Raw genomic sequence first — 27,486 nt, 5'->3', positions numbered from 1 at the left:
GTAGAAGCTCTGTTTGGCATTATTCCCCACACCCACACCTCAGTTGCTCAACACCAAGCTTTCCATGCAGGGAAGCAGAGTGGGATAATTCAACAAAGGTATACTGCATTTGTACCTGGAGGTTCCATTTAAGGTGACACAACAGGATCCACACTGGCGAAGCACCGATTTGCTCTAAGGAATCAGATTTATACATATCCTATATACTGCACCAAGTAAAATAGTAACCTCACAAATCCATCCCCCCCCCCCCTTTTTGGAAGACTTGTGAAATCATCTGGACAAGAGTTTCTGAAGCAGGATTAAATGTATCCTCTCTCCATGTTTCCGTGATCAAATAATGAAATCCCCTTTTTTAAAATCTATCTGAAAAAGATGCTTGTTGTTTACTTAGTTCACAGAATGTAGGAGGTAAAAAAACGTACATTGACAAAACAAAGAAAAGACATATCCCCTGTAGAGGTGACTGGTATGGCTCTATTTCTCCATAAAGGGAGAAATAGTGACATCTGCCTGTAGCTGACTGCAAAATAAGGAAATGCTAGGCAAGACAGAGGCAGGAACATAGAAAAATTGCTCTTGCCTCACAGATCAGTGGGGCTGATAACATACACTCAGGGAAGCTAACACACCCAAGCACAACACATGAAATCTGGATACACATGCACTGCTAGGGAGACAGAGTACATTTGAATTTAAGACCACACGAAAAGTACGTCACTTGAGTATACCAGTGAAAGATATGTATTTAGTTTCTTGCCAACCTGAAAAATGTAACCGGGGAGTGTATATGAATATCAGAGTGCCCTCCTATGGTCTATTGTCTTTCATTTGAGGATTCCTGTATTCTATTCATACTTGCTTTTTACATCTCCAAAGGGAGACCTGGATTCGAATCCCTGCTGCGCCACAAAAGCTTGCTGGATGGCCTTGGACCAGTCATACACTCTCACCCTAACCTACCTCACAGGATTATGTGGGGATAAAATTGAAGAAAGGAGAATGATGTAAGCGTCTTTTGATCCCCATTGAAGAAGAGAACTCTGACTCTTGAAAATCTTGTTGGTCTCTAAGGTGCCCCTGGACCCATATCCTGCTGTTCTACTGCAGATCAACATGGTTACCTACTTGAAACTTTGGCCTCCATTGGGGAGAAAGGTGGGGTTAAGTGAAGTAAAAAAAATAATAATTTATCTGTACATATTATATTTGTAAATTTTCATAAAAGTGACAGTTTATGTCGATTACTAAGTTCCAATCTCCCCTCTACTTCAAAAGTAGACATGTCGTGTTGCCATCTGAAAGCCAGTTTGGTGTAGTGGTTAAGAGTGGCGGGACTTTAATCTGGAGAGCCGGGTTTGGTTCCCCACTCCTCTGCTTGAAGCCAGCTGGGAGATCTTGGGTCAGTCACAGCTTCTTGGAGCTCTCTCAGCCCCACCCACCTCACAGGGTGATTGTCGTGGGGATAATAAAAACACATTTTGTAAACCACTCTTAGTGTAGCATTAAGTTGTCCTGAAGGGTGGTATATAAATCGAATGTTGTTACTATTATTATTATTACCAGTAAGTATCATGGTCATACAAAAAAAAGCGGCACCAGTTAGCATTCAGACTGCTGGAAGCGTTCAGTTACCCAGAAGTCTTCTTCGGACAAAGAGGCATTCAAAGCAAGGGGGGCAGGGTTAATAGTGTCCTGCCATTTGCTTTTTTAAATTATTAATTTTCTCAGGACAACATCAGCCATGTTACAATCATCTTTATATATATTTCTTCTGGGGAAGGGTTTTATTTAGAATTAGGCAGGCTCCTCTTGGGGCCAGGAATAAATTTCCCTACTGGCCACAGACTGGTGAGAGTTGTGTGAGGCTTGTTAGCTCTTTTTCAACACCTGCAACTCCTCATGACATTCATTTTTTTTCTCAGCTTGGGTTTACAGCCGTATAAGCCCATCTGCAGATAAAAACATCCTGTACCTTCAATAGAACCTCAATGGGCAGTTGAGGCTGTTCATGGCACAGAGATAAATAACATCACCTGATAAATACTGTTGCATTAAGCCTTCATGAAAGGGACAGAGCCGTCTTCTCTAGGCCTTCTGGCAACCCAAGCCCATTGGTGGTAAGGTGCAGGTTAAGATTGATACCCCATCTATAGGATGGCCCACTCTTGAGAAAAAGAGCAAGGTCTAGGGTAGTGTCACAGCTGGAGAGGATGACTCCTCCACAGAGAATAAGGGTGCCATGATAGCTGAGCCCATGGAGGTCAAAACCCTTGTAGACCCTGAGGTCCCTGGACACTCTGACTCTCCAGGGAACATGCAGCCAGCCACTCCACACTGATGACAGAGTGCATGGTTGCACCGCCAGTGCCAGGGTTTCTGGCACCTGCGGCCACCCTTCTGTGTGCATGTGCACACACACGTGCAGCCCTGGACTTCATGATGAGCCCATTCGCCAGCAGGTGGCTGGGGCGGCGGGAGGAGGCTGCCTGTGTTCCACACGCTGCCCCAGCCACTTGCCATGCCTGGCCCGCGGCTGCTGCGCCTGGCTGGGGGGGTGTGGTGGTGGTGGCGTGGGGCTGGCTGGCTGCAGCAGCAGCTGCGGGCCTGGCATGCCAGCTCCGTGGCACGCACCTCTGCCCCCGGCACTCCCTCTGGCCCCGCAGCACCCACGGCTCCCACCTCACTGCCTCAATGGTGGTGCCAGCCCTGCATGGCTGGCCATCCAGGACATCTCCTATGGCCACAAGACACAAGAGAAACTAAGTTTCACCCTGAGGCTGTGCAAGATACTGGGCAGGGTCCTGCTGTAAGTGCCTGCAGACTTCAGGGTACTATTCTAGCTGAAGGCACTAACTGCTATAAAGAGCCTCAGTTCAGCTCTGAGGGTGCTTCTGTGAGTAGCACGGCCCTGGACATAAGTAAGTTAGGTGGAAGCTGGCAAGTCAAAAGTAGGAACCTGCATATGTCCAGGAGTTGGGGTAATTTTAAAAAAATTCTTGTTGTTCCTTAAAGGTGTGCAAACATATAGCCTGTGTTTACCAGTTCTTTGCAACCAAATAATATCACCTGAGGATAAATCAACACAACCGTGTTACAATCAGAAAATAGGAAGTCATAATACATCTGATAAGACAAGAAAATGAGTTGAACCACTAAGAACTGGCTTGTGTATTTACCTAACACATTTTTTATCTCAACTTTCCTACAAGGGGCTCAAGGCAGCATGTGAGAAAGGTTAGGATGAGAAACAGTGTCTGGGGGAAGGATGCCAAAGGGAGCTTCTGAACAGGAACCTGAACCCAGGTCTTGCTGGTCAAAGTCCAGCTGCTGACTTTCATGCTACAATTCACAGAGAGCAACATGGTAAAGGGTGCCAACTATACAAAGAAATTAATTACCCACGTTATAAATTCTGTCTACAAATTTATTCCTAACTTTACACACGTATATGATTCAATTAATATCATAGGGGAAAAACCACATGTAAGAAATCAACAAGTCAGAAATTACATTTGTTCAGGCGTCTAATATCTTTTCTACATTAATAACAATAAAGTGCTGTGTGCTCAAAGTGCTTCTTATTCTAATTGCACATATGGATAAAGTGCAAATGCTCATTTAGCACCATACAAACTCCAGTCCTTATAATGCCATTCAATCTCCAAGACACCCGATGTTCCAACCATGTGGTAATACAAAGTCAATGAAACATGACAAATGACCGTAGAATTCACAGAACGAGAAGTCCTTGCTTATCCCTTGTGCAGCAAATCAGTTCTTCTGTGATAATAACTCCTCTAACGGGTGGTCTAGATCCTTATCACGCCCATTCCAAAAATCTCTTTTTCAAAGACTACAGTCACTGTAAAGATATCAGTAAATCCATATAAACATGGGCCGATTCCAGACGGCCCCCCGCCTCACAAAACGTCACGCATTGTCGCGCAGAAAATGCGAAATATCGCGTTTTCTCGTGCAAGTTTTGCGCGACGTCGCACAAAACTCGCGCGAGAAAATGCGATATTTCGCTTTTTCTGCGCGACGACGCGCAACGACGCGCGACGTTTCGCGAGGCGGGGGGCCGTCTGGAATTGGCCATGAATATGTGGTTATCATAAATCACAATTATACATATACAAAATATTATTAACAACACTGACGTACAAATTCTTCAATTATTTCTTCAGTAACCACTAATACAATCATTTCCTGTGTCGTTATTTGAACCATTCACACATTAAGCTTTATACAAGCTTCCAACCACGGCTTCTTACTGTTAGGAGTCTGTTTTTAAAGCAACCCCGGCAAACGAGTCAGCCCAAGAAGCACGAAAAATCATTACTCATGTTCAAGCCTCTGGGTGTCATGCTGTTTAACCTATAAATCCAGAAGGTCTCCTTCCTACGCAACTCCCTTGTAGCAATTAAAGGGGCTTTGATGTTAACTTTAAACAGCACAGTGAACCGCATGTCAGTTTCACTGTGCTTTTTTTCAAAGTAATGTCATCGAAGGCTTATACTACATAGGAATTGGATACTTTCACTGCTACAAACTAATACGGCAAACTGACTGCACACCAAAAGGAGATGTTTACATTTCCAAGCAAAGGAATGTTTTGACTGCCTCCACGCTAATTGCATTCTGTCTCCTTGTGATATATGTCCCCTTCTTTCTCCCCTCTCTCCCCTCCTCTTCTGTATTTGACCAGTTCGGATCATGCATCTGACAAAGAGAACTTGATTCTCGAAAGCTTATGCTACAATAAAATTGGTTAGTCTTAAAGGTGCTACTGGACTCTTTTTGATTTTGCTACTACAGACTAACACGGCTAACTCCTCTGGATGCTGGACTAGTGGAGCTTCTTCTACCCTGTTTTTAATTCGTGATTGATGTTCATTCAGTCTAATTCTAATGGAATGAGTGGTGCTTCCCACATACAAAAGCCCACAAGGACACTTTATTAGATAAACTACACCTTCCGTGTTACAGTTAACAAATTCCCGTGTGGTTCTGATGCCCAGCTGTTCCACTTCATCCTTTGCCATAATTAGGGAACACTGTTTGCATCTCCCACATTTATGCAAGCCTGAAGGGAGTCCCATGACATAATTCTTATTGTTATGGCACAAATCCGAATGAATGATAAAATCCCTGATGTTTTGTGTTCTCCTGTAAGCTATTAAAGCGGGGTCCTAGCAACCCGGGATGTCCTCCACCAATGGCCAATATTTGAGAATAATCCATCTGATAGGATTGGCCATATTACTATAGTCAAAAACTCCCACCAGACGCTCCATACGTGGGCATTCCCTAGATTTTAGCAAATCAATTCTGTTTGTATTGTTAGCACGTTGTATGGCCTTATGCAACACTCTATCAGGGTATCCTCGTTTCTTAAAGTCCTGCTGCATCCTAATACTTTCCCTATCAAAATCACCTGGGTTGGTTGAGTTTCTCTTCACCCCAAGTAGCTGGCCAAATGGCAAATTAGATCTTAAATGCCCAGGGTGAAATGATCTATAATGTAGAATGGAGTTTTTATCAGTTATTTTCTGATAGGGACATACAGCCAGTGTACTTTCCTCAGTTCAATAAACTGTCACATCCAAGTAATTCACGCTCTCATTGCTCGCTTGCCAGGTAAATTTTATATGCGGATGAACCTCATTCATCCACTTCCCCAAGTCAACAATATTTATAGTATTAAGGAGTTAAAGAGCTAGGAAACATTCTACCTAGGGAAACCTTGAAGATGAGACTAAGCCCATGGATAAGGAGTGAATCTGTGGCCAAGAATTCAAAGGCAGAACAGATAAGAGAACAGTGGCTTGTCTTTTTTCTCCATGGTCGGGGACAGAGGGTGGCACTGGGGGAGAAACTGTCATCCTGCCGACCACTGGTTTACGGTGTGCCACAGGGGGCAATACTCTCCCCAGTATTGTTTAACATCTATATGCGCCCCTTTGCCCAGCTGGTGTGACGTTTCAGACTTGGGTGTCACCAGTATGCTGATGACACCCAGTTATATCTGTTGATGGACGGATGGCCTGGCTTGGCCCCGGATGTCCTGGAGCATGCTTTTGAAACTGTTACTTGATGGCTGAAGCAGATTTGGCTGAAATTAAATCCCATGAAGACAGAGATCCTGTACTTGAGTCATGGATGCATGGATTCAGGACCCCGGCTTCCTGCCCTCAATGGGGTGGTACTTACACCAGCTCCGAGGGTCAGGAGCCTGGGGATGACCCTGTATGCCTCCCTGAAAATGGAGTCTCAGGTCGCCGCACTTGCCAGGTCTTCTTTTTTCCATCTTCGACAGACCAGGCAGCTTGCCCCCTATCTTTCGACCCGCGACTTAACTACAGTGATCCAGGCAATGGTCACCTCTTTCACAGAGGCATAATGTGTGGAAATGCATAGATGAAATTATTTGTGGCATGGAGGTAAATAATACCACCTCATATACAATAATCCCTTAAGCCTGTTGTAGAGCTTTGGGAATGTAGGCTATTAGGTGGAGCAATAAAATGAAATCCTGCGCTCAAGTCGTAGGTGACTTATGGCGATCCTGGGTGGGGTTTTCACGGCAAGAGATGAATAGAAGTGGTTTGCCAGTACCTGCCTCTACAACCTGGGGTTTTGTTGGAGGTCTCCCATACAATAAGAGCTGATGAGATCAGGCTCTTCTGGGCTATCCAGGCCAGAGCAGGATAGAATAAAGCAACTATTTAATTTACATGCTGGGAAGAAGGTATAAAGTTACTTTGTTCACTGTATTGTGGAGCATGAGGGCTGGTTGTTTTGAACTGGGAAAAGGGAATGGGGTAAGTTTTTTTGAAAGCTCTTGTGTTTGTTCCAAGTACCTGTTACAAGACTGAAAAAGCTCCAGCTGAAGAAGTAACACCTAGGAACTGTTGTAAAACAACTTCATTTAGTTTTTTACTCAACATATGTTTGCTGAGCTATTTTTTCTATGTTGCTGAGCTGGGCCCTTCCTAGTACCCTCTCTGCCAAAAGATAATATCCTAGCAACAAACTTCATCCTCATATCTGCCCTTCATGCCTTAAAATGTTATTTTCACATTGGTGGCCTGGTACTCAGGAACTCTGCTGCAAGAAGACAGGTTTCCACATCATCACCTGCATGTGAACCCCCGTCCCACGGTCCTCACTCTGAACCTTTGATTTGGAACAAGACAGGACTTTGCAGGGTGCATGAGTACTATATCCAACAGTACAAATTCTATTTATTTCTATTCCAATAACCTCAGTTGCTTTGTTTATACCTAGGGTTGCCAGGTCCCTGGACTCCCCCAGTGGGAGATTGGGAAATGGCACTCACCCTGTTTTCTGTCTTTGCGTGCACGCACAGCACACGTGCGCTCCTGGATCATGTGATGAAGTCACTTCTGGGAAGATGTCATCACATGGGTCAAAGGGCACTCCGCTGGTCAAAGGGCGCCCTTGTCCTCACTGCTGTGCTCCTCTCGCTGCCACCACAGTCTGCTCACTGCCGTAGCCCCTTTGCAGGCACATAGCCTAGGGGGCATGATTCTGCCCCAAACAGGCTGCTGTGGACGTGGGAGTGTGCCCCCTGCCCGGGGGTATGCTGTGCCACCCGGGGGGGCACCCTGTGGAGTGTGCCCTCTTACTGGCCAAGTAAGTGGGCATGGAGGGGGAAAGAGTGGGAGCAGGGGATCCCCTGCCCCAGGCGGGGGAATGGTAACCCTATTTACACCAAGGATTACAAGTGTAAAATAGATTCCTTTAAAAAATGAGACTCTGTCCTTTAAAATTCTCTTGATTCCAACACCTGGATTACAGGTGTTGGGACAAGACATTCGTCTCCACGCCTGTTGGCAAGCCTACTGTACATGTATGGAAAATCCGCACATGGCCCAGGATTGGATCATGGCGTGCAGAGCAGGCTTAAATCCAGGTAGTTAAAGAGCCTCTGCAACCATATGCTGGGAAGACATGAAGCCAGCAGCTGTTCCTTCTTTTCTCCCTCCCTCCTCTATTGAGGGGCAGGGACCAGGTAAGCAGGGATAGGTAGACAAAGAGCTGCCACCAAACCAGGTGGGCACAAAACCAGTGGCTTCCTGCTTTTCCTGCCTTCTTCCCTCGGGCAAGAGCAAAGCCAGAAGCTGACTACTCTTTCTTTCTTTCCTCCTTCCTTTCCTCTATTGGGGGGGAGGGGCAGGGCTGGGGAAAGTCAAGCTGGGTGAGCAAGCCTTCTAGAAGTGATGTCAGCATGTTGCCAGTGATGTCATAGCATTGCTGGCAAGGTCCACCACAAGCTAGTAAATTCCCACCTGTTCTCCTGCTGCCCTCCTTCCAGTTGCCAGGGGGAACAGGGACCTGACAACCTTGGCACTGCTATATTTATTGCAGCAACAGCTTTAAAAAATTACCTTATATAACCTAGAGTTACCAGGCAACCAGTGGGAGAACTGGGGGCAGGGACATTGGAGTGTATGGAATGGATATGTCAGGACAACACGTCTGAGTTTTAAACCATAGAGTTTCCAATGATTCCTAGAGCTACTCTTTTTACCTTCCGGTTTTACCCAGAAGTGATGTAACGTGTCTCCATATATTTTTTTTAGTTTTCTCCTACTGCAGCTCTGAGCAGCAATGGACTACAGGGGTTACCAGCAGAATGTTTCCCAGCATAGCAGGAGGCCTGGCAAGCCTAGTATAACATCATGGTAGAACTTGCGCAATTTATAAACAATTGACCTATCCAGATGTGAAGAAGAACTGAGTGAGCAAGTGTATGACAGTATGAGTGTGAGCTGAGGCTGGGAGAGGATCTTGGATGACAAGGGTAAGGAAGATCATCTGCTGGAAGGTCAGGGACAGCTTCCACCCATGTGATGGTAAAAAGTCCCTGTCAGCTCCACGCCATTAAGAAAAGGGGATTTCTTGAAGATCCAGAATGAAGATATGTGTCAGAATGCTGGGCTAATTATGGGCCTTTATTCAGTCCTCATGGTGTTTTATTTGGGCAGTGATTTTTCTTATTGGTTAATAACAATAAATAAAAGCAAGGCTTTAAAAACAAAAAGACTGCAGTTTCTTTCAGTAAAGAGACTTGCTATTTACTGAAAGGAACCCAGTGAGATCAGAAGTAAACAGATTCTAAAGTTTCGTTTTTGTCAGCGAGTCAGTTTTTAGTTTCGTTTTCCTTTCCCCTTACAAGCAGAGAGAAAAACACACACCGTTATCTGTTCTAGCCTGGGTCACTTTTAAAAGGAGACTATTACAGTACCAGCAGGTATCCAGTCTTTACAGAAAGGCTATCAATTCTTCAGGGTGAAAGAGCAAGTTACTTGACAACAGATAATAACTTGGAGGTATATCATGAGGTATGTCAGATTTCTTTGTAATTTCTGCAGGCTTTATGATTTATGTCCCTTGCTACTTTGTTTATATGCTTTATCTAATACTCAGCATGGCCTCAAGTTAGGGCTGCCAGTCCCCTGGTAGAAGTGGGGGATCCCCGGTTCCCAGCTACTGCTCCCCTCACCTGGCTGAGAGGGCGAAAGGCATGGGAAATGGGCCTGGGAGTGCCAGAGCACTGAGAAGGACGTCATTCCTGGTGCAATGAAGGAAGTGAAAGCCCTCCACAGGGCTGTTTTGCTTAAAATCAGCTGAATGGGCAAAGGAAGGATACATGGGCAGGTGGGGGCACATAAGTGAGAAGGCTAGAAGGGGAGCCAAGTAATGATCGCTGCCCAGGGCCCTGGCTGTGATGTATAATATTTAAAGAAGAGAAGATGATCCTGCAGTGGTTTCAAGCTCTAGACTTTGGGAGAGAGTACTTTATTTCTTAAGGGCATTTTCCCCTTGTCTGTCTACAGAATGGAATACATAGGCTGTTCATCTTCGTTCTTCTGTGCCTCCACACATGGGGACTGCGCAGGCGCAGGCCAGCCGCCGGAGAATTTTCCATAGCTTCTATAGCTCCGAAGGGGCCGTTTGTCGCGCGCCTCAGCGACCGTTTTCCCGCCCAAACGGTCACGTGCTCCTCCAGCGACCAACGGCCCCTTCCCTCAGTTCTCTTCTTGCCGCCGCTGGGAGAGAACGTTAGCTTCGTTGCTCTGCGCTTATTGCTTGTGATTGATCTTCTGGTTTATTTGGACATCGGTTTGGACTTCGGACTTCGCTTTTGGATACTGATTTGGACGGTAATTAACGGACGGTTTCTGACTCGGACTGGTTGACCTCTCTTATTTGCGCGCCCCTGAAGATGGCCTCAAAGGCGCTCTTCAAGCGTTGCCTGAAGTGCCATACTAAAATGGCACAGACCGATGGCCACGACCAGTGCCTTTTTTGTCTGGGGGAGACCCACAATGTGACCGCCTGCAAGATCTGTCAGGGGTTCACGAATAAGGCCCGTCAGGATCGGCAGGCCCGGCTGAATTCCTCCCTCTGGAAAGCGGTCATGTCAACGGCAACACCGCTGCCCTCCCCCAAGGCTGGCCCAAGCCCCTCTGTCGGAGGGCGCTCGAGGGCGGGTTCTGTGTCCTCCGCTCGGTCTGCACGCCCCGCAAGTGCCGCAGCGTCGAAGACAACCTCTCCAGCGCAGGGTTCGGCGCAGCCGCCCCGAAGCGCTTCTTCCACCGCGTCGGATCCGAGAGCTGCCGCCTCGGGACCGAAGATCGTGGTTCCGAGCCCTCGGTCGGAACCGACGGCTGGGTCGATTCCGGTGGCTAAGCCGCGCTCGTCGTCATCCAGAGCTACGTCGGTACCGAGATCTTCTTCAGAGCCACCTGCAAAGAAGAAAAAGACCAAGCACCGTCATCGCTCTCCACGCTCGGTTCCGACGGAGGAGGTCATCCTGATTCCGCGCACACCGTCTCCTCACCTGGGCTCTCCGGTTCCGGAGGATGTGCCGGACCCGGGCGCGTTCGAGGTTGTACCATCGGCGCCTTCCCCAGTAGCTGATCCAGGCCCGCCTCCGAGTCGGCGGGATCGGTCGTCTTCTGGTCACCGCTCACCAGCAGCTGCTTCCAGTCGTGAGCGACGTCGGTCCGAGGAGGGGAGTGTCGGTTCCGTGCGCTCGTTGGCCTCCCGTCATCGTCAAGCTTCGGATCTGCCTCCCGCTTTCCATTGCCAATGGGAAGGGGCTCCTGGTTTCGCATACTCGGAACCGAGGCCCTCGACCTCTAGGCAGGCATGGTTCCCTCCGCCGGCCCGGGGAGAGGAATCGCACAGTTCCGAAGGGGAGGACGTCGGCAGCGTCGGAGATTACGGTTCCGAGTCCTGTTCCGAGCCTTCGCCAGACGACAACGTGGCGCCGAGCAGTAGTTCTCCATATGAAGATTTGAGAATCTACGCAGATCAGATGGCTCGGATGGCTCAAGCTTTAGAAATGGATATCTCCTCAGCTGTTCCCCAAACCAAGGACAAGCTGCTCAGGAGGGTCTATGCGGACAATCCTGCAACCGTTGGCTTCCCTATGCTTGAGGGGATAGAGGAAATTGTCGAGAAGGTGTGGAAGGTGCCCTGTGACCAACCTGCCACCTCGAGGAGGATTGAGCAGCTTTATAAGATTAAACAGGGCACCTGGCCATCATTGTTGAAGCACCCTCCGCCTTCATCGCTCGTCACGGAGGAGTTCCAGTCTCGCCGCTCTGGAGCACCCTCAGCGCCACCTGACAAGGAGGGGAGGAAGCTAGATGCCCTAGGTAGACGGCAGTATTCCATCGCGTCCCTAGGGCTGAGGATTGCCAACTACCAGACGATTATGGCTGGGTACCAACTCTACCTCTGGGAAAAGTTGGCATCCTATGTTGGCATCCTCCCCCCTGAACAGAAGGCAGTGGTGTCGCTCCTGCAGACAGAAGCTGTCCGCCTGTCGAAACAACAGCTAAATGCAGGGAGCCATGCGGCCGACACGGCAGCTCGTGGGATGACTTCCGCCATCGTCCTCCGACGCCATTCATGGCTGCGGTCTACGGCACTTTCCCAGGAAGTGAGGTCCCGGGTGGAAGGCCTTCCTTTCGAAGGCCTATTCTCCGCGTCCACCGATGAGGCCTTAAAGAAAAAGAAGGAGGACAGACAGACGGCACGGTCCTTGGGCCTAGCTCCCACTGACAAACCCGCCTACAAGCCACGATACACTCCCAGGTACGGCCCTTACCACTATCAGGGCAGGTACCAGCAGCAGCGGCCGAGTTACCCACCGTTCCCGGCTTATCAACAGCGGCACTACCCTCCTCAGCAGCAGCCCAAGAGGCGTAGGCCGTTCAAACCTCGTTCCTCGCAGCCTCCGTCCCAACAGAAGGAGCAGCAGGGCCCTGGGAGGCAGTACTGACGGGTCAACCCAGCCGTACCACCGAACTTCTCGGACAGACTGAGGCCATTCCTCTCGGAGTGGGAGTCAATAACATCTGACTCATGGGTCTTAACTATTGTTGAGAAGGGGTACGGGCTGGAATTCATTGAACTGCCGAGATGCTGTTCACCGCTGACCGCTGTCAATAACACTATGGCTGAGCTGGACACTGAAATAACATCGCTCTTGGCCAAGGGAGCTATAGAGGAGGTGCCCTATGAAGGCTCTGTGAAGGGGTTCTTCTCCAGGTTCTTCCTAGTCCCCAAAAAGGACGGGGGGTTGCGTCCCATTCTGGACTTGCGAGGCCTTAATGCCTATTTGAGGGTGACTAAATTTAAAATGGTAACGTTGGCAACTGTGCTTGCCCTGCTCAGGAAGGGGGACTGGTTTGCGGTCCTGGATTTGAAGGACGCATATTTTCATGTGGGGATACGTGAGGAACATAGGAAATACCTGAGTTTTGTCTACCGGCAAAGGGTTTTTCGATACAAGGTGCTCCCCTTTGGCCTGTCCACTGCCCCACGGGTGTTCACTAAGTGTGTTGCTCCTGTGGTCTCCTTCCTTCGGGAGCAGGGTTGTTCAATTTTTCCGTACCTTGATGACTGGCTCATCGTGGCTGAGTCTGAGCCCAGATTAGCCCAGGACCTTGATCTGGTGCTTACCACATGCGACCGATTGGGCCTCGTGGTTAATCTAGAAAAATCTAAATTGGTTCCCAGTCGTACGGTCTCCTACATTGGTGCACTTCTGGACTCTGTGAAGGGTAAGGCTCTGCTCCCCCAGGAGAGGGCTAGGTCCCTAAAGGGTCTTGTGTCCATGTTTAAGAGGAACCGTTTTCAACCGGTACGCACTATCCAGTGCTTGCTGGGCCATATGGCTGCTGCTACTTCTGTAATCCCCCTCGCCAGGCTGCATTTGCGGCCTCTCCAGAACTGGTTTGTACGAAGGTATGATGCTTTTCAGCACCCTCCGTCCCTCAAGCTCTCCGTTCCTAGGAGCATACTGTCCTCGTTGGGTTGGTGGTTGTCTGAGGGCAATTTATTTGGAGGTTTCCCTTTCGGTTATCAACATCCTGACATCACGGTGACCACTGATGCCTCTCTGGTGGGATGGGGGGCTTACTGTGGGGATGTCTGTGTCCAGGACGTCTGGACTGAAGGTGAAAAGGCGCTCCATATCAATGTTTTGGAACTAAGAGCCATTCGTTTTGCGCTTGTGTCCCTTACAGCTCTGCTGCGAAATCGTCACGTGTTGGTACAGACAGACAACACCACTGCCATGTACTACGTGAACCGGCAAGGGGGCACAGCGTCCATGACTCTCTGCCGGGAAGCCACGCTCACCTGGCAGTGGGCAGTCAAGAATGGCGTCACTCTGCGAGCCATACATGTGGCTGGGTCAGACAACGCTCGGGCGGACGCCCTGAGCAGGGTTCTGTTGTTAGACCACGAATGGGAGCTCAACGACGGGTGCAGTGGGCTGATCTTCCAGATGTGGGGACACCCGGTTATAGATGTGTTCGCTACGGCGGCGAACGCCAAAGCCCAGACGTTCTGTTCCCGAGCAGGGAGCGACCCGCTCTCTATTGGGGATGCCTTCCTGTTTACGTGGAACCAGGGATTGCATTACATGTTTCCGCCCTTCCCCTTGATAGCCAAGGTCCTGTGCAAAATAGAGGAGGACAGGACAGACTGCATCTTAGTGGCTCCTTTTTGGCCGAGGCAAGTCTGGTTCCCAAGGCTCCTGCAGCTATCTCAGCGGACCTATGTGAGGCTGCCCCTTTGGCAGGATCTTTTGAGGAACGGGGACATTCTTCACCACGACCCCGGGAAGCTGCATCTGGCAGCTTGGCGGATCGTCCCTCCTCATTGAATTTTTCTACGCAGGTGGAACGGGTCCTCTTGAATGCCCACAAGCCATCTACCCGGCGCTCTTACGAGGCCAAGTGGCGGAGGTTTGAGACCTGGGCACGTGAGAAAGGGGTGGTGCCTACGGATAGCTCCCTAGGGCTGATTTTTGACTATTTGTGCCTCCTGAGGGACCAGGGATTAAGGGTTACCTCCCTCAAGGTTCACCTGGCAGCTATCTCTGCTACCCACTCTCGTGTTGATGGTAGCACGGTTTTTTCCCACCCAAAGTCCCGCCAGTTCCTTAAGGGAATGTTCAACCTCTACCCACCAGTGTCGCCTCCTGTACCACAATGGTCACTGTCTTTGGTGCTGGCACGGCTAATGTTGCCTCCCTTCGAGCCTTTGGCGACCTGCCCCTTGGACCTGCTATCGTACAAGGTGGCATTCCTAGTGGCTATAACCTCTGCCAGGAGGGTCAGTGAGCTCTCTGCGCTACGGTCTGCCCCCCCTTCCTTTTATTCCATCCCAATAGGGTGGTATTGCGTCCCTGCCTGGGCTTCCTACCTAAGGTAGTGTCCACTTTTCATCTGTCGCAGGAGATATCGCTTCCTGCATTCTTTCCTCACCCCTCTTCCAAGGGGGAAAAGGCGCTGCACACTCTGGATTTGAAGAGGGCGCTAGCTTTCTATCTGGACAGGACAAAGGGCTTCAGAAAGTGTCCTCACCTGTTCGTGTGTTTTGGGGCCAAGGACAAGGGCAATAGGGCTTCCTCGCAGACTCTGTCCAGGTGGATTGTGACGGCCATTAGTAAGGCCTATTCCCTGGCTGGGGCGAGTTGCCCGCTGCAGGTTAGGGCCCATTCCACGCGGTCCCAGGCTGCCTCTTCGGCTCTCCTCCGGGGGGTTCCGTTGGCTAGCATCTGTAGGGCAGCCACCTGGTCCACGGCTGACACCTTTGTCAGGCATTATGCTGTAGATGTGGATACAGGGCGAGATGTGGCTGTGGCCAGGGCTGTATTGCATTCCCTTTTTTCCTAAGGGGTTCTGGGATGCTACGCTATCATGCTACAATTTTGTAGTTGAATGTTTTATATGTATATATGCTTATATATATTTATTGAATATATCCTTATACAAGTGTGTATATATGGGAGTATATTGTATATATGTGTTATTTTTGTAGGTATATTTGTGTATAGTTATATGTTGTTTACACTTGTTGATGGTTCTTGTGTGATACAATAAAATTGTGTTGGACTTCACCCCACCTTCCTTATTGTGTGAAGCTTGGTACACTCCCATGTGTGGAGGCACAGAAGAACGAAGATGAAAACAGGGTTGACATACCTGTAACTTATGTTCATCGAGTTCTTCTGTGCTGACACACAACCCTCCCTCCTACCCCGCTGTGAATTCCAATGCACAATGCTGTGTGGGCTATAACAAATATTGATGTCTATGCAGGTTGTGGCTATGTGTATTGGTTAAGCGGCGGCAAGGAGAACTGAGGGAAGGGGCCGTTGGTCGCTGGAGGAGCACGTGACCGTTTGGGCGGGAAAACGGTCGCTGAGGCGCGCGACAAACGGCCCCTTCGGAGCTATAGAAGCTATGGAAAATTCTCCGGCGGCTGGCCTGCGCCTGCGCAGTCCCCATGTGTGTCAGCACAGAAGAACTCGATGAACATAAGTTACAGGTATGTCAACCCTGTTTTCTTCTAGATCTCTCCACACACACTTCAAACTCTCTCAAACTAGCATCTCTCCACTTTCCTACCCAGTTTTCTCTATTTTAAGAAAAGCTTTATCATTAGTCTTAAATCAGTCTGATGCCCCCCTGTCTGCTGCAAAGGCACTCTGTCAACAATTTACAGGCAGTAACCAGTGCTAGGAGTACCGTGATCTCTATGCCCTGTTTGTTGGCCCTCCCTACTGATCTGATCCAGCAGGTCTCTGCTTATGTTCTATCTGTCTCAATAAAGGGACATAAATCCAAATCTATAATCTACATTGCTAGCATAGTTCCAGCATTGTCCTCCTTTAGTCTTAAAAATGAAGTAAATAAATATTCACCTCACTGTGAACAAACAAACAAACAAACAGAAAAATGTGCTACTGGTGCCTTCTTTTTAAACTGACGGGGATAAATAATGTTATGTTCCATTCTGTATTTTGCAGTATGTAAATCTGCACTTCTCTTTCCCTTCCTAATTTGTAGTGAGGTTTCCAAGGATTCTTTACAGAAGATCCTGTTGCAGCTTGAATGCCATTTTACTTGGATGTTGATGAAGGAAGACGTTGAGCCCAAGGAGCTGGAGGAAAGGATTGCCGATCAGATTGAATTTTTACCATCCAAATCCAAAATTCGGAATTATAACCTGATGGCCTATGTGAATCATTTAAATGGCAGGAAAGAAACTGCTCTAGAAAATTTACAGAAAGCTGAGGAGGCTGTGCAAATAGAGTGCCCAGGGGAAATCGAAAAGGCAAGTCTTGTTACCTGGGGCTGCTATGCTTGGGTGTACTACCGCATGGGCCAACTTGAAAAGGTACAAGAGTACATAAAGAAGGTGGAACGTACCTGTAAACAAAATGGAAGCACCTCTTCTTATAAGATGAAGCTACCACATATCTACTGTGAAAAGGGGTGGGCATTCCTCAAATTTGGGGCAAGTTATTACGAAAAGGCCAAGGAGAGTTTTGCTAAAGCACTGGAAGAAGAGCCTCAGAACCCAGAATTTAATTGTGGCTATGCAATTACAGTATACCGTATGGAGGATTATTATGGGAAAAAATCTTCAGCAGAAGGGTCATCGCTGGAGCCCTTGAGACGTGCAGTACGTCTGGATCCTGATCATGTTTTCGTTGTGCCTCTCTTTGCATTGAAACTGCAGGAAATTGGTCAGCCCAGAGAAGGGGAAAAGTATATTAAACAAGCGCTTGAGAAAAATCCAGACATTCCCTACGTACTGAGGTATGCTGCCAAATTTTACAGGAAAAAAGGTGATGTCATCAAATCCATGGAGTTTTTGAAAAGGGCTTTAGAATTGACTCCCAACTCCGGCTTTCTGCACCATCAGATGGGTGTTTGTTACAGGACACAGTTTGTTGAAATGAAAACGGCCAAATGCCATTTGGCCAAATGCCAGATGGAGGAGCTGATCAGAAGTTGTATTTTTCATTTCCAAAAAGCGGTGGAGTGCAAAACTAAGTTTGTCTATGCTTACCTGGACCTTGCTAGCATGTATGCAGAAGCAAAGCGTTTTCAGGAAGCAGAGGAATCGTTTCAGAAAGTCTTTACCATGACCAAGCTACCTTCTGAAGACAAGCAGCAGCTCCACTTCTGTTATGGCCGCTATCAGCAATTTCATAAAAGATCAGACTCAGAAGCTATGAAACACTATCTGGAAGGGCTGAAAATTGAAAAAGAATCATTTCCAAGAAAACAATGCAAAGTTCATTTGAAGAAACTAGTAGAAAAGAAAATCAAGAGAAGTCCAGGAGATGCAAAGAGCTTTGGCATTCTTGGATTCATTCACCAACTCGATGGGGAAAAGCGCCAAGCAGTTGAATGCTATGAACGAGCCCTGGAGATAGATCCTGACAATGAAGAATACCTTAGTGCTCTCTGGGCCTTAAGGCTTTCTTTACAAAGCTAAATCTTAACACTTTCATTTTCTTTTAAAACAATGTAACAAAATTCAGAACTCTCATTTACTCCACTGTAGTTCCAGCATAGTCCATGGAATTCCTTTGGTGTAGTTGAGTTGCGGATTACATAACCTTTGTTAAGTGAGCTTTAGGCGTTATTACTTTGACCTAGGGTTGCCAGGTCCCCTTAATCTCCCTTGTCTTCGCTGCTTACTCACAGACACCCATGCTTGCGTGATGACATCACTTCCAGGAAGTGATATCATTGTGCAGGCGTGAGGTTGTGCTTCTCAGCAGGCCAATTTAGACACCAAATGGAGAACAGTTGCTGGATATGGCGGAGCTACCTTTGCACACAGAAACAGTGCTAGCTAACTAGACAGACCACAAAGGGAGTCTAGAGGCCTAGAATGGGACAACCTTGGAGAGGGGCATAAAACAATAGAGTTATACAGTTGTATTGCCTTGTGTAGATTAAAAGAACTGTTTAACTTGTATCAATATATACAGTGTACCAAGGCCCAGGTGCAAGGAGTATCTGAGAATGGCAAGAATGTTTAATTTCATAGAAGCTGGCAATATTATTCAAGGATGGATGTACTGGTGGAAGGCCAAAAGATATTCAGACATATGAGAAACTTGTAATCACTAATTCTACATAGATTTTGTTAACACAAATAGAAACAAGAATGAACTAACTATTATATGTTTTAAGAAGATGTTTCAAATATGGATAACCTTGTTTGGTGTATGAAGTCATATAATAATAAGTTAGCCAATCATTTGAGTCTTTGAAGTGGGATAGAGAGCTATTGTTAAGATTCTGAAATCCTATAAATATGTCAGGCTAAACTGATCGAGAGCTTCCTCATAGAAGCAGCTCCTTCCCTGTAACCTTCATATCTTTGAGTAAGATACTTTTTCAGGCTCATGTTATTGCTCTCCTTTAATAGTCCTATGAAGTAAAAATGGATGGTATGATTTTTTTTCTTGTTTGAATTGAGATTGAGATTGCTAAATGGTTATGTTTTGTTAATAAATGCTTTAGAATGGAAGCAGGGACTCCATAATTGTATTATTTGTGCACAATACCTGGTAACGAACCTAGAATGTTATCTGTGATATGTGGTCAGAATTTTGAAGTTTGGATCGAGCTGGACCCTAATCCATCGCATAGAACCAGTCCAGCCCTGAGATGCAACTTCCTAAGGGTCTCTCTTTCTCTCTCTTTGAATTAAAGCTTCATTTCATGTGTGCCTGTTTCTTGAGAGAGCAGGCAGAAGTCTGCAGCATTGTCCCCCTGACAAGAGCCAGAAGGGGGCTATAAGGAACACTAAATTGAACAAAGGTATTTGGCTTTAAAAACAAGAGACAGTGAGGGTCCCAAGTAAAGTCAAATGGCCAAAAATTAAATTGTAAATTAAATTACAAGTAAATTAAAACAGGACATTTCATTAGGCTCCAGAATAAATGCTTATGAGCAGTGACAATGCACATTCCTGAGTATTTACAGCTATAGCTTATATGTATACCAAGTAAACTGTATATCCTGAGAAGAGAATGTTATAAAAACAATTCTATGTTAAAACAAGTGGAGGTCCCAAATATATTACGTCAATGTCCATCTGTTATGAAAAATGCCTGAGAAAAGTAAAACAAAAGACCATGTGTCCAGTCACGTCAGAGGCCCAGAGAATTGCCTATAAGAGTAGCACCTACAGAAATATTCTTCACTGCTCCTTGGGAAGACACAAGAACCTTGTGTCTGCCAACAAGTAGTCACCGTGCTCCCTCTTGGGAACCCATAAGTGGCCTGTGTTTGGTCCAGGGGGTTCCAATAGGTAAGCCAGGAGATCTCCTGTGGGAATTGGGATTTGTGCTGTAGTGCTTTCGTTTTTGCTTGTTTTTAGGTATAAGGATCCATATTATAGAACTGTTTTTATTGCATGCTTATAGGTTGTCATAAGGATTTTATTAGGACTGCATAAGGATTTTACTATAGAACTGTTGGAAGGTTTGCTTAAGGTTTTATATTATTAAGGTTAAGCATTCTTTTAGGTCTCTATACTCTGTTCATAGGTTATACTACTACTAATTGCATGCTTGTATGTCTGTGTCATTATCGTTCTTGCTAACCATTGAAACATTCCAGGGCAGTCAGGCCTATTGTGGCGCCTTGTCTTGCCATTGCATATATCATTCCTTATTTCTAAAATAAACCTTGGTACTGGTTAAGATCTTGTCTGTACAGAGGTGTTTGTTTACGTCACTAGCACAGACCAGCAATAGGGAAAGTGAGTTGAGGTTGAGGGTTGCACCACACACACCCAGGCCTTGGTAAGTGGCTCTCCAGAACTAAGAACCAAGGGGCTGCTCACGGGCACCCACGGAGAGAGAAAGGAGGAGCCCCCCCCCCAATTTCCACAACATGATATACCTCTTGCCAGAAGTTAAATGATTTGATATAGGAAAGCTAACTGGATGCTCAAGGGCTTCTTAAGTGCATGCCTATGTCTGAATCAGGCCTGACCAGAGTCGTCCAGAACAATTAAGAGAGTCTTCAAACCCAAGTCATTTCCAAGGCAATATTTTTGTCTGAACCACTGAATAGTCTTTCAGCGGCTCCTACTAGTAGTGGAGCATTGAACTCATGACTGGAAGGAGAGTGTCACAGGCTGGGGTGGAAGGAGGGCCTGGGGATGGGGCCAGCCCCCCTCACAGGCCAGTAGCACCCTCGCTTCTCTCATGCGGGTGTGGATTGGTGTGGATGCTACTCTGGAGCCGTTGGGAGCCATGGGCAAGAGAGCTGAGGCTGTGGAGGACATCCTGCCATGGGTCCTGGCCCAGCCCCCATCCAGACTGAAAGGGAGAGCTGAGAGGAGATGGAGCTGGCCAATGCACCACATGATCCCTGCGCCGGAGGAGTGGACACAACAGGTGACGGGTGGGAGAGTGGGGGGTGTCACAGAGCATGGGCAACGTGCCCGGGCCAGGCCACCCAGACTGACAGCCTGGTTCCTACCCTACAGGGGCTTGCATGTTGGCGATCTCTGCTTAAGTGGTGGCCCATCTGCAAGCCATGACCCCCTCGTGACGGTGTGGCAGCAGGGACAGCTGTCCTCCAGACTCTTGGGGTCAGCAGGTCCCCAGAAGTGGTGACTGCAGGGGACCCTGCACCGTGGGTAGACTCCACATCTGAGGGGGTTGGGACGACACCAGCAGAGGCATAGAGGGTGACTAGGCTGCTGGGACAGGCAGATCTGGGGGTGGGTCCTTAGGCTCAGGCCTGGAGAGGAACATGGGAGCCAAGGGGCCCATGCTGGGGGCCTGGACCTGTGCTGGGGGCCTGCAGCCCTGCCATGGGAACAACAATCGAGGGACACACACCACGAGTGAAGGGAGACTGTGTCCTGAGGCCATGAGTGCATGGCTAGCCTGGTCTCATTGGTGGCAGCAGCCATAGACCGGCTCGGGGATCTGCTGGTTGTCATGTACAAGGGACTGCTTTGGTAGCTTGCAACTGGGGCTCAGGTCCCCTGTCAGCCCCCCCACCAATCCTTCTCCCAGCAGGGGGTGGCCTGGAGCCACCATGGAGTTGCCCCTGATCACTCAGCTGGAGTGCTGGGAAGCCTCCCCATCAGTGAGTGCAGCTCTGCCTTCAGCGAGACATGGCCCGCTCATCCCCTGCGGGGGGGTGCTATTGCTGCACACTGCCACCACATTGCCCAGGCCCCCCTTGCATGGCAATGTAGAGGATAGGGCAGGATGGAGATGTCAGTGGGCTATGAACATTGCAGCCCAAGGACTGGCTACGCCTTTCGCTGCCACTCACAGCTGCCCTGCAATTGGTGGATTCTGTCGGCTTCATCAGGGCAACCAGAAAGCATTCTCTCCTGGCTGCACCTTGCCGGACACGGCTGTTGGCACAGCCCTCCTGCCAATGTCCTTAGGGAGCGATTGAGCGGCGCTATGCAGGCCCACAAGCACTGGCGGCGCAGCAGGTCTCAGGATTAAGCTATAAGACCCTATACATATCTCCAAAATTAAAATCTCTCTTCTTGAAAGTCTAATACTGTCTGACAAAAATGTCTAAAAATGCCTTTTTAGTGTTATTTGGCGCATATATTGACACTAATGTCCGTACCTGTCCTTCAAGATCAAATATCTTCCATTTTGATCTTGTAGTTCTTCGAGAACTTCCAGACTTTGATTGCTTCCTCCTTTTTCTTCATTTCTGCAGATGCTATATATACTACACCTAATTTTCTACAGTTTAATATATGTTCTTGATCTTTTAAAATGTGAGTTTCTAGGACATCTAATATACCAGATTTTTAAAAATATATGATTTTTTTAATTGTTTAGACAGAGAGCTTAATCCACTTAGATTCACAGAGATTATTTTAGATCCAGAGGTGTTAGTGTGCAGCTGCAAAATAGTAAACAGTCCAGTAGCACCTTTCAGACTATCCAACTTTATTGTAGCATAAGCTTTCGAGAACCACAGGTCTCTTTGTCAGATGCAAAGATTATTTTGAGTGCATTCATTTCCCCCCTTCTTTTTTCCTCATTTTTTCTCCTTATCTTTCTTTACTCTTTTCTTGATAAAGTTGCAATGTCTTCAGATCCCAAGCTTTGATCTCTGTCTTCTGTTAACAGTTCTTGTAGGAGTAGTTCATCTTGTTCAACTGTTGTTCCAATGTGTAGCACAGACTGCACATCAATTCCCAGAAGGTGGTGCTGTTGCCTAGATTAATGCCGGGAAATTCCTGCCTGATTCTGAACTGCTGCCATTCATTGTTACAGATGGCTTGCATCAGCTGGTTTTGATCATGATGTGTCCTACTCGCTCCTGGGGACAGTCAGTGCAGTGTGCACACCATCTCTCGTGTTATTCTTGGTCAGATTTTCTGTGCTTGCCCTTGGGAACACTCAGTAAACTATTCAAGAAGAACTAACTTTCCTGCCACCTCCCTAATCTTCATGTCGAAGGATTGCCAAAGAGTGTGTAAAAGCAGGGCGATCGTTTTGGTCTGATAACTTGCTAATTTCAAAGCAGCTTTATACCAAAGTAATCAAGTTGTTACTATAGTGTAGGAAATTTGTTATCCCGCTTTTTGTTCCAATAGGGACTCAAAGCAGCTTACAAAAATACTAGTTCAGACAATTTAAGTAAACAAAATACAAACAGAAAGGACAATCTATCTATTTGCAAAGTGAAGGAAACATTTTTTTCTCTGTCTGGGACTAAGGAAGATACAGTTTGGTGCAGATCGCTAGCCAATCTTTTCGTCTCTTAATTGTTAAGAGTAGCAGTTTAAAATGATTATTGTTGTTATTATTCTGTCTGCCTCTCCACTGTCATCTCTGTCCCAGCTCTAGGGGGTCTCAAACTCAAGTGGACAAGTGAACCCCCAAGCACATTTTGGGGAAAGTTAGCAAAAATCACCCCCTCCCACTTGTGGTAATCCTCCTTTGGATTCAAGCCAAAGAGCCTCTCTACATAATACTTTTGACACGTGTTCTTCACATGTTGAGAGATGCAATGTTAGCTGGGAAGCATAGTTTTAAATGACAGAGCTGACGGAGATTGCTCTGGAGGGAATGGATTCTCTCACAGGCCGCTGCTGCATCTGGCATCTCCCCTTCCAGAGACTTTGCCCTTCCAAGGCTCGGTTAATTCGAAGTTTAAAGCAGCAAGGGCAACAGGGTAAAATCTCCAGAAGGGGAGATAGTCTGGCATGCCAGAAGTGGTGGAGGGCTGTGAGAGAATCTGTCCCCTCTGGGGCGATCTCTGCTGGCTCTGTCTTTCAAAACTAAGCTTCCTTCACTTGATGGACACACACTCAAGCATCTCATAGACTCCTAAGCACTACCCTGTGTGTCCAACTTGCATGTGTTTTATTTTTTGTTGAAGATTCAGTTTGACTGTGGGTAAACAAATTGGATTGTGTCTTCTTTTTTTTGTAAAGATAGATTTAAGCCTTCTTGAAAACCATACTACTACTTTAATATGAAAAATCTCAAATATGCAGGCTTTTGTCACTGTGAAAATCTTGGTAGATCTTAGTCCTTTATCATTTGAAAGATAACAAATGAGGATGCAAAGGTCTGTGAACCAACCACCAAACACTTACCAATTAGTTGTGATAATTGGACCCCCATCAACTAGGACTTGTTTTTACTGACTTTGACCTTTTAGCTGTTAGCTAACATGCAAAGTTGAACAACTGAGAAAGGATGTGACACAACACATCCTGACAAAAGGAAAACACTAACCTTGAGTGGAAGAAGAAGAAGGACTCAAAGTTTACAAGTGAGAAATGCAAGTCCAGTTCAGCCATTCCTGGCTTACCATATCATATTTTTATATCACTTTTCTTCCAACAAATTTGGGACAACATATGTGGTTTTTCCATCATCTGTTTGCAAACTGTGAGGTAGGATATGTATGAGAAAATTATTGATCCAAGGTGTCTCAGTGAGTTTCATTGAGCGGGGACTCAGACCCAGGCCTCCCTGGTTCTGGTCTAACAAACTAACTACTGCAGTGCAGTATACGGGCAGACACATGATTTCCAATAGAAACATTGTGAAGAAGCTCACTAAATAACGCAAGAAGGGGTGAGTTACTGGCCAATTCCCAGAGGTTTAGATTTTGATTGTGTTCATGTTAACAGGCATGCAGCCTGCTAATGGGCCCAGTTTTAGAATAGTCTAATGATGATAGATCAAAGCATTCTGGAAATGTTTCTTCCTGTCATCCTGACTTCTTAAAAATTATGTTGTTTTTTGTTGGTGAGACACTCAAGCAGCTTTCTGTACAGGTGGTATATAAATATTCTAAAGAAAAACCAAAGCTTACAATTCTGCATTTGCATGTCCTATCCCTTTGAGCTGCAACATTGTGCAGATCTTGTTTATTTGCCCCAGAAAAGTGATAAATGGACTTCAGGCTATTGAAGATACATCACAGTTACTAAGGTGCCAGGTTTGCCATTCCTGAGCTTCTGTCTAAAATAAAAGGGATAGATGAGCCACATTTTCTTTGTGATATGGAGAAGAATAGAAGCCTATGAGAGAGAGACTGCATTTGGACAGCTTTTGTGTGTTTTGTAACTGTCTAAAGCACGATTGTTCCAAATATTGAATGGTGTTAGATTTCCAGGTGCTTGTATAGGGTAATGGCTAACTGCCTGAGCTGAGAAATCCACAATCAGAATCACACCTGAACCACAAGAAAGCCAGTCAGCATGAATGTAAAACAAAAGTCCAGTGGTGCCTTAAAGACCAACTTTTATTTCAGTATGAGTTTTAGGGAGTCACTGCTCACTTCTTCAGATGTGGAAATCAAACTTAAGAATCCTCCTTAAGGGGCAGGTTGGGTGGGGATTAAGATTGAGGATGAATTCTCTCATGAGTCTTTCAAATGCAGATTCATTAGGTGGGAAAAAGAAAATGTAAGAATGATTCTTAGGTTGATTTCCATATGTGGAGAAACGCCCTTGTGGTTTCTGGAGTTACCTTTCTATGGGCTGCAGAGGGGAGGGGCGAGTCCTGGTGTGGAATGTGATTGGAGGGAAAGCAAGTCAGTGGGAGTTGGAAGTTGACAGTTGGTGGCTGGAGAGTTGAGGGAGAGATGGCTCTGAGGGGAGGGGTAGATCTAGTGTAACCCCAGGTATCAAAGGATTGGGCCTGCCCTACACATCTAATTAGGGCATGAGGGAGATAGAGTAGGGGTTTCTGTTTAGGTTTTATTAGTCCTTCTGTTCACTCTTTATTTACCTGTGTATAGTTAGCAGTTCAATAAATGAGTTTTGGAATTGATGATGGAGGAAAGCTCTTCTGTTCCACATAGTCCCCCAACCGCTTTGGCCCACTAGCAGAGGAGGGAGGTTAGCAGGCTGTCCCACCTAATCAGGACCCCATACAGGGAGACAGCCCCTTCGGGTGCCTGGCCAGAGGCAGAAAGGGAAGGGTAGGCAGAGCATGGTCTTCCAGTGGGAGGGGAAAAAGTCAGCACTGCCTCATAAAAACTCATCTTGAAATAAGTGTGCTAGTCTTTAAGGTGCCACTGAGTGTCTGCTTTATTTTGCAGCAACAAACTAACACAGCTACCCCTTTGCAATCAGCATGAACATATCCATTTTTATACAGAAGTATACTCTGATTTTTGTGGCCCTTTCACCTAATGGGACTAGATGGTCTTGGACAACTGGTTTTTATTGTAACTGTTTTGATTGTAATCAAAATGTATTACATGGTTTTTCTTTTTAGATTCTACAGAGGCTAGGAATAAATGGGCTTAGACTGGAGTTACTTTGTACAGGATTATACTGTAAATCTCTCCGCCTACCTGCTGCAATCTTGTTGGAACAAAGAAGGCTAACATGTGCTCAGGATGGAATGCAGATTCTAGCATATGTTCTCAGATATATTTATATTTGTATATCATGCAGTTGGGAAGGAAAAGTATTAATAATTTTACCTGCAGAGTAATTGAATTTGCTATTTAGAAACCATATATGAATGACTGCTTGCATTGTTGTTTCTAAGCAAGAAAAAATACAAATTAAAATAGTTTGTATGTTTGTAGACTGATTTAAAAAAAAAAGGGAGGTGCGCTCAAAACTAATGCAAGTTGTTTCAGCTCGCGACGTAGATGTTTGGCTCACAAAACTGCACAGCTTAGAGGTGAGCGTTACAGCTTTTCTGTGACTTTCTGACAGTCTGACTCTTGAGTATTCAGTGGTACTGGTAAAATGTGGGATGTGAATTATATGCGTTAATGAAAGATTTCATTGCTACTGCAATTTTTTTCACTTCTTCAAGAAATAGGGACTAATCTTTCTAGAGTGAGCCCGTAGGAAAACTTGTTCTCAGGCCAACCCTAGGATAAATAGACCCGTGGGAGAAGAGTGCCTTTAGTGCCTGCCCACCCACCCCCTGCCTCCAATCAGTTTTGTAATATCACCAAGTTATGTAGCTTGTGCAAGATTGCAAAACCTAACAATGTAGCAGGCCCCACATAGCCTCTCAGGCTTTCCGAGCAACGTCTGTGAAAAAGACTCGGAACAAGCGATTTGCCCTGTGCTGCCTTACATGCAGTGCTCTCATCCTGCTTCAGTTCTGGGATCCCAATAATGCCTTCCAGGCTGTAGCTTCTTCATTCTTCTCTTTATCCAGATCTTCCTCTCCATCACTCTCTCTTTCTCTTTCTCTCTTTTTAAACTAGTGTCACTTTTAAAAAAAATTTATTTTTAACTTTTTCAATAACAACAAAAGGGAAGATATTCAACAGCAAAATAAGATATTGTACAAAGGTTTTTAGCGTTACATTATCACAAGGATTCTATATCTAAAAGCTATTATATTTAGAGCTATGAAAAATAATAATTTGGAAAATTTTACCAACATGCCTTAACATTTACGTAAACAGTTGTCTACCCTCCCTCCTGCTGAAATTGCCCACCCCTCCCTCCATCCTTAACAAACCTTCCCTCCCTAACCTCCCCCTCCCCCTACAAAGATAGATACAAATTGCTAGATTTGCTAATCAAGTGTTATACACTAAACAAAAAAAGAGAAGAATTACAGTTAAACTTAAATCACGTGATCATATTATTTAAACAGCTCTCTAT

General features: G+C 46.4%; 2 protein-coding genes across 4 annotated transcripts in view; both read left to right on the top strand.

The window, feature by feature from the left end:
- Positions 1 to 9,287: 9,287 nt before the first annotated feature.
- On the top strand, positions 9,288 to 20,082 carry IFIT5 (interferon induced protein with tetratricopeptide repeats 5). Its single transcript, XM_054982693.1, has 2 exons — positions 9,288 to 9,374; positions 16,413 to 20,082. The coding sequence occupies exons 1-2, from the start codon at positions 9,370 to 9,372 to the stop codon at positions 17,851 to 17,853; spliced, it is 1,446 nt and encodes a 481-aa protein (XP_054838668.1). The 5' UTR covers positions 9,288 to 9,369; the 3' UTR covers positions 17,854 to 20,082.
- The window catches only part of ASAH2 (N-acylsphingosine amidohydrolase 2), a 98,631-nt gene continuing 80,433 nt past the window's right edge, over positions 9,289 to 27,486 (top strand). For 2 of the 3 annotated variants that reach the window (XM_054982688.1, XM_054982687.1), the window contains exon 1: positions 9,289 to 9,374. The gene's annotated coding sequence lies outside the window, so the exon portion shown is untranslated. The remainder of the gene's footprint in view (positions 9,375 to 27,486) is intronic. The other variant, XM_054982692.1, reaches the window with a different exon arrangement.

This window comes from Eublepharis macularius, chromosome 6, assembly GCF_028583425.1.
Source record: "Eublepharis macularius isolate TG4126 chromosome 6, MPM_Emac_v1.0, whole genome shotgun sequence".
NCBI classification, from domain to species: Eukaryota; Metazoa; Chordata; class Lepidosauria; order Squamata; family Eublepharidae; genus Eublepharis; species Eublepharis macularius.
The sequence above is the reverse complement of the archived record's forward strand: the minus strand, read 5'-3'. Positions and strand labels throughout refer to the sequence as shown.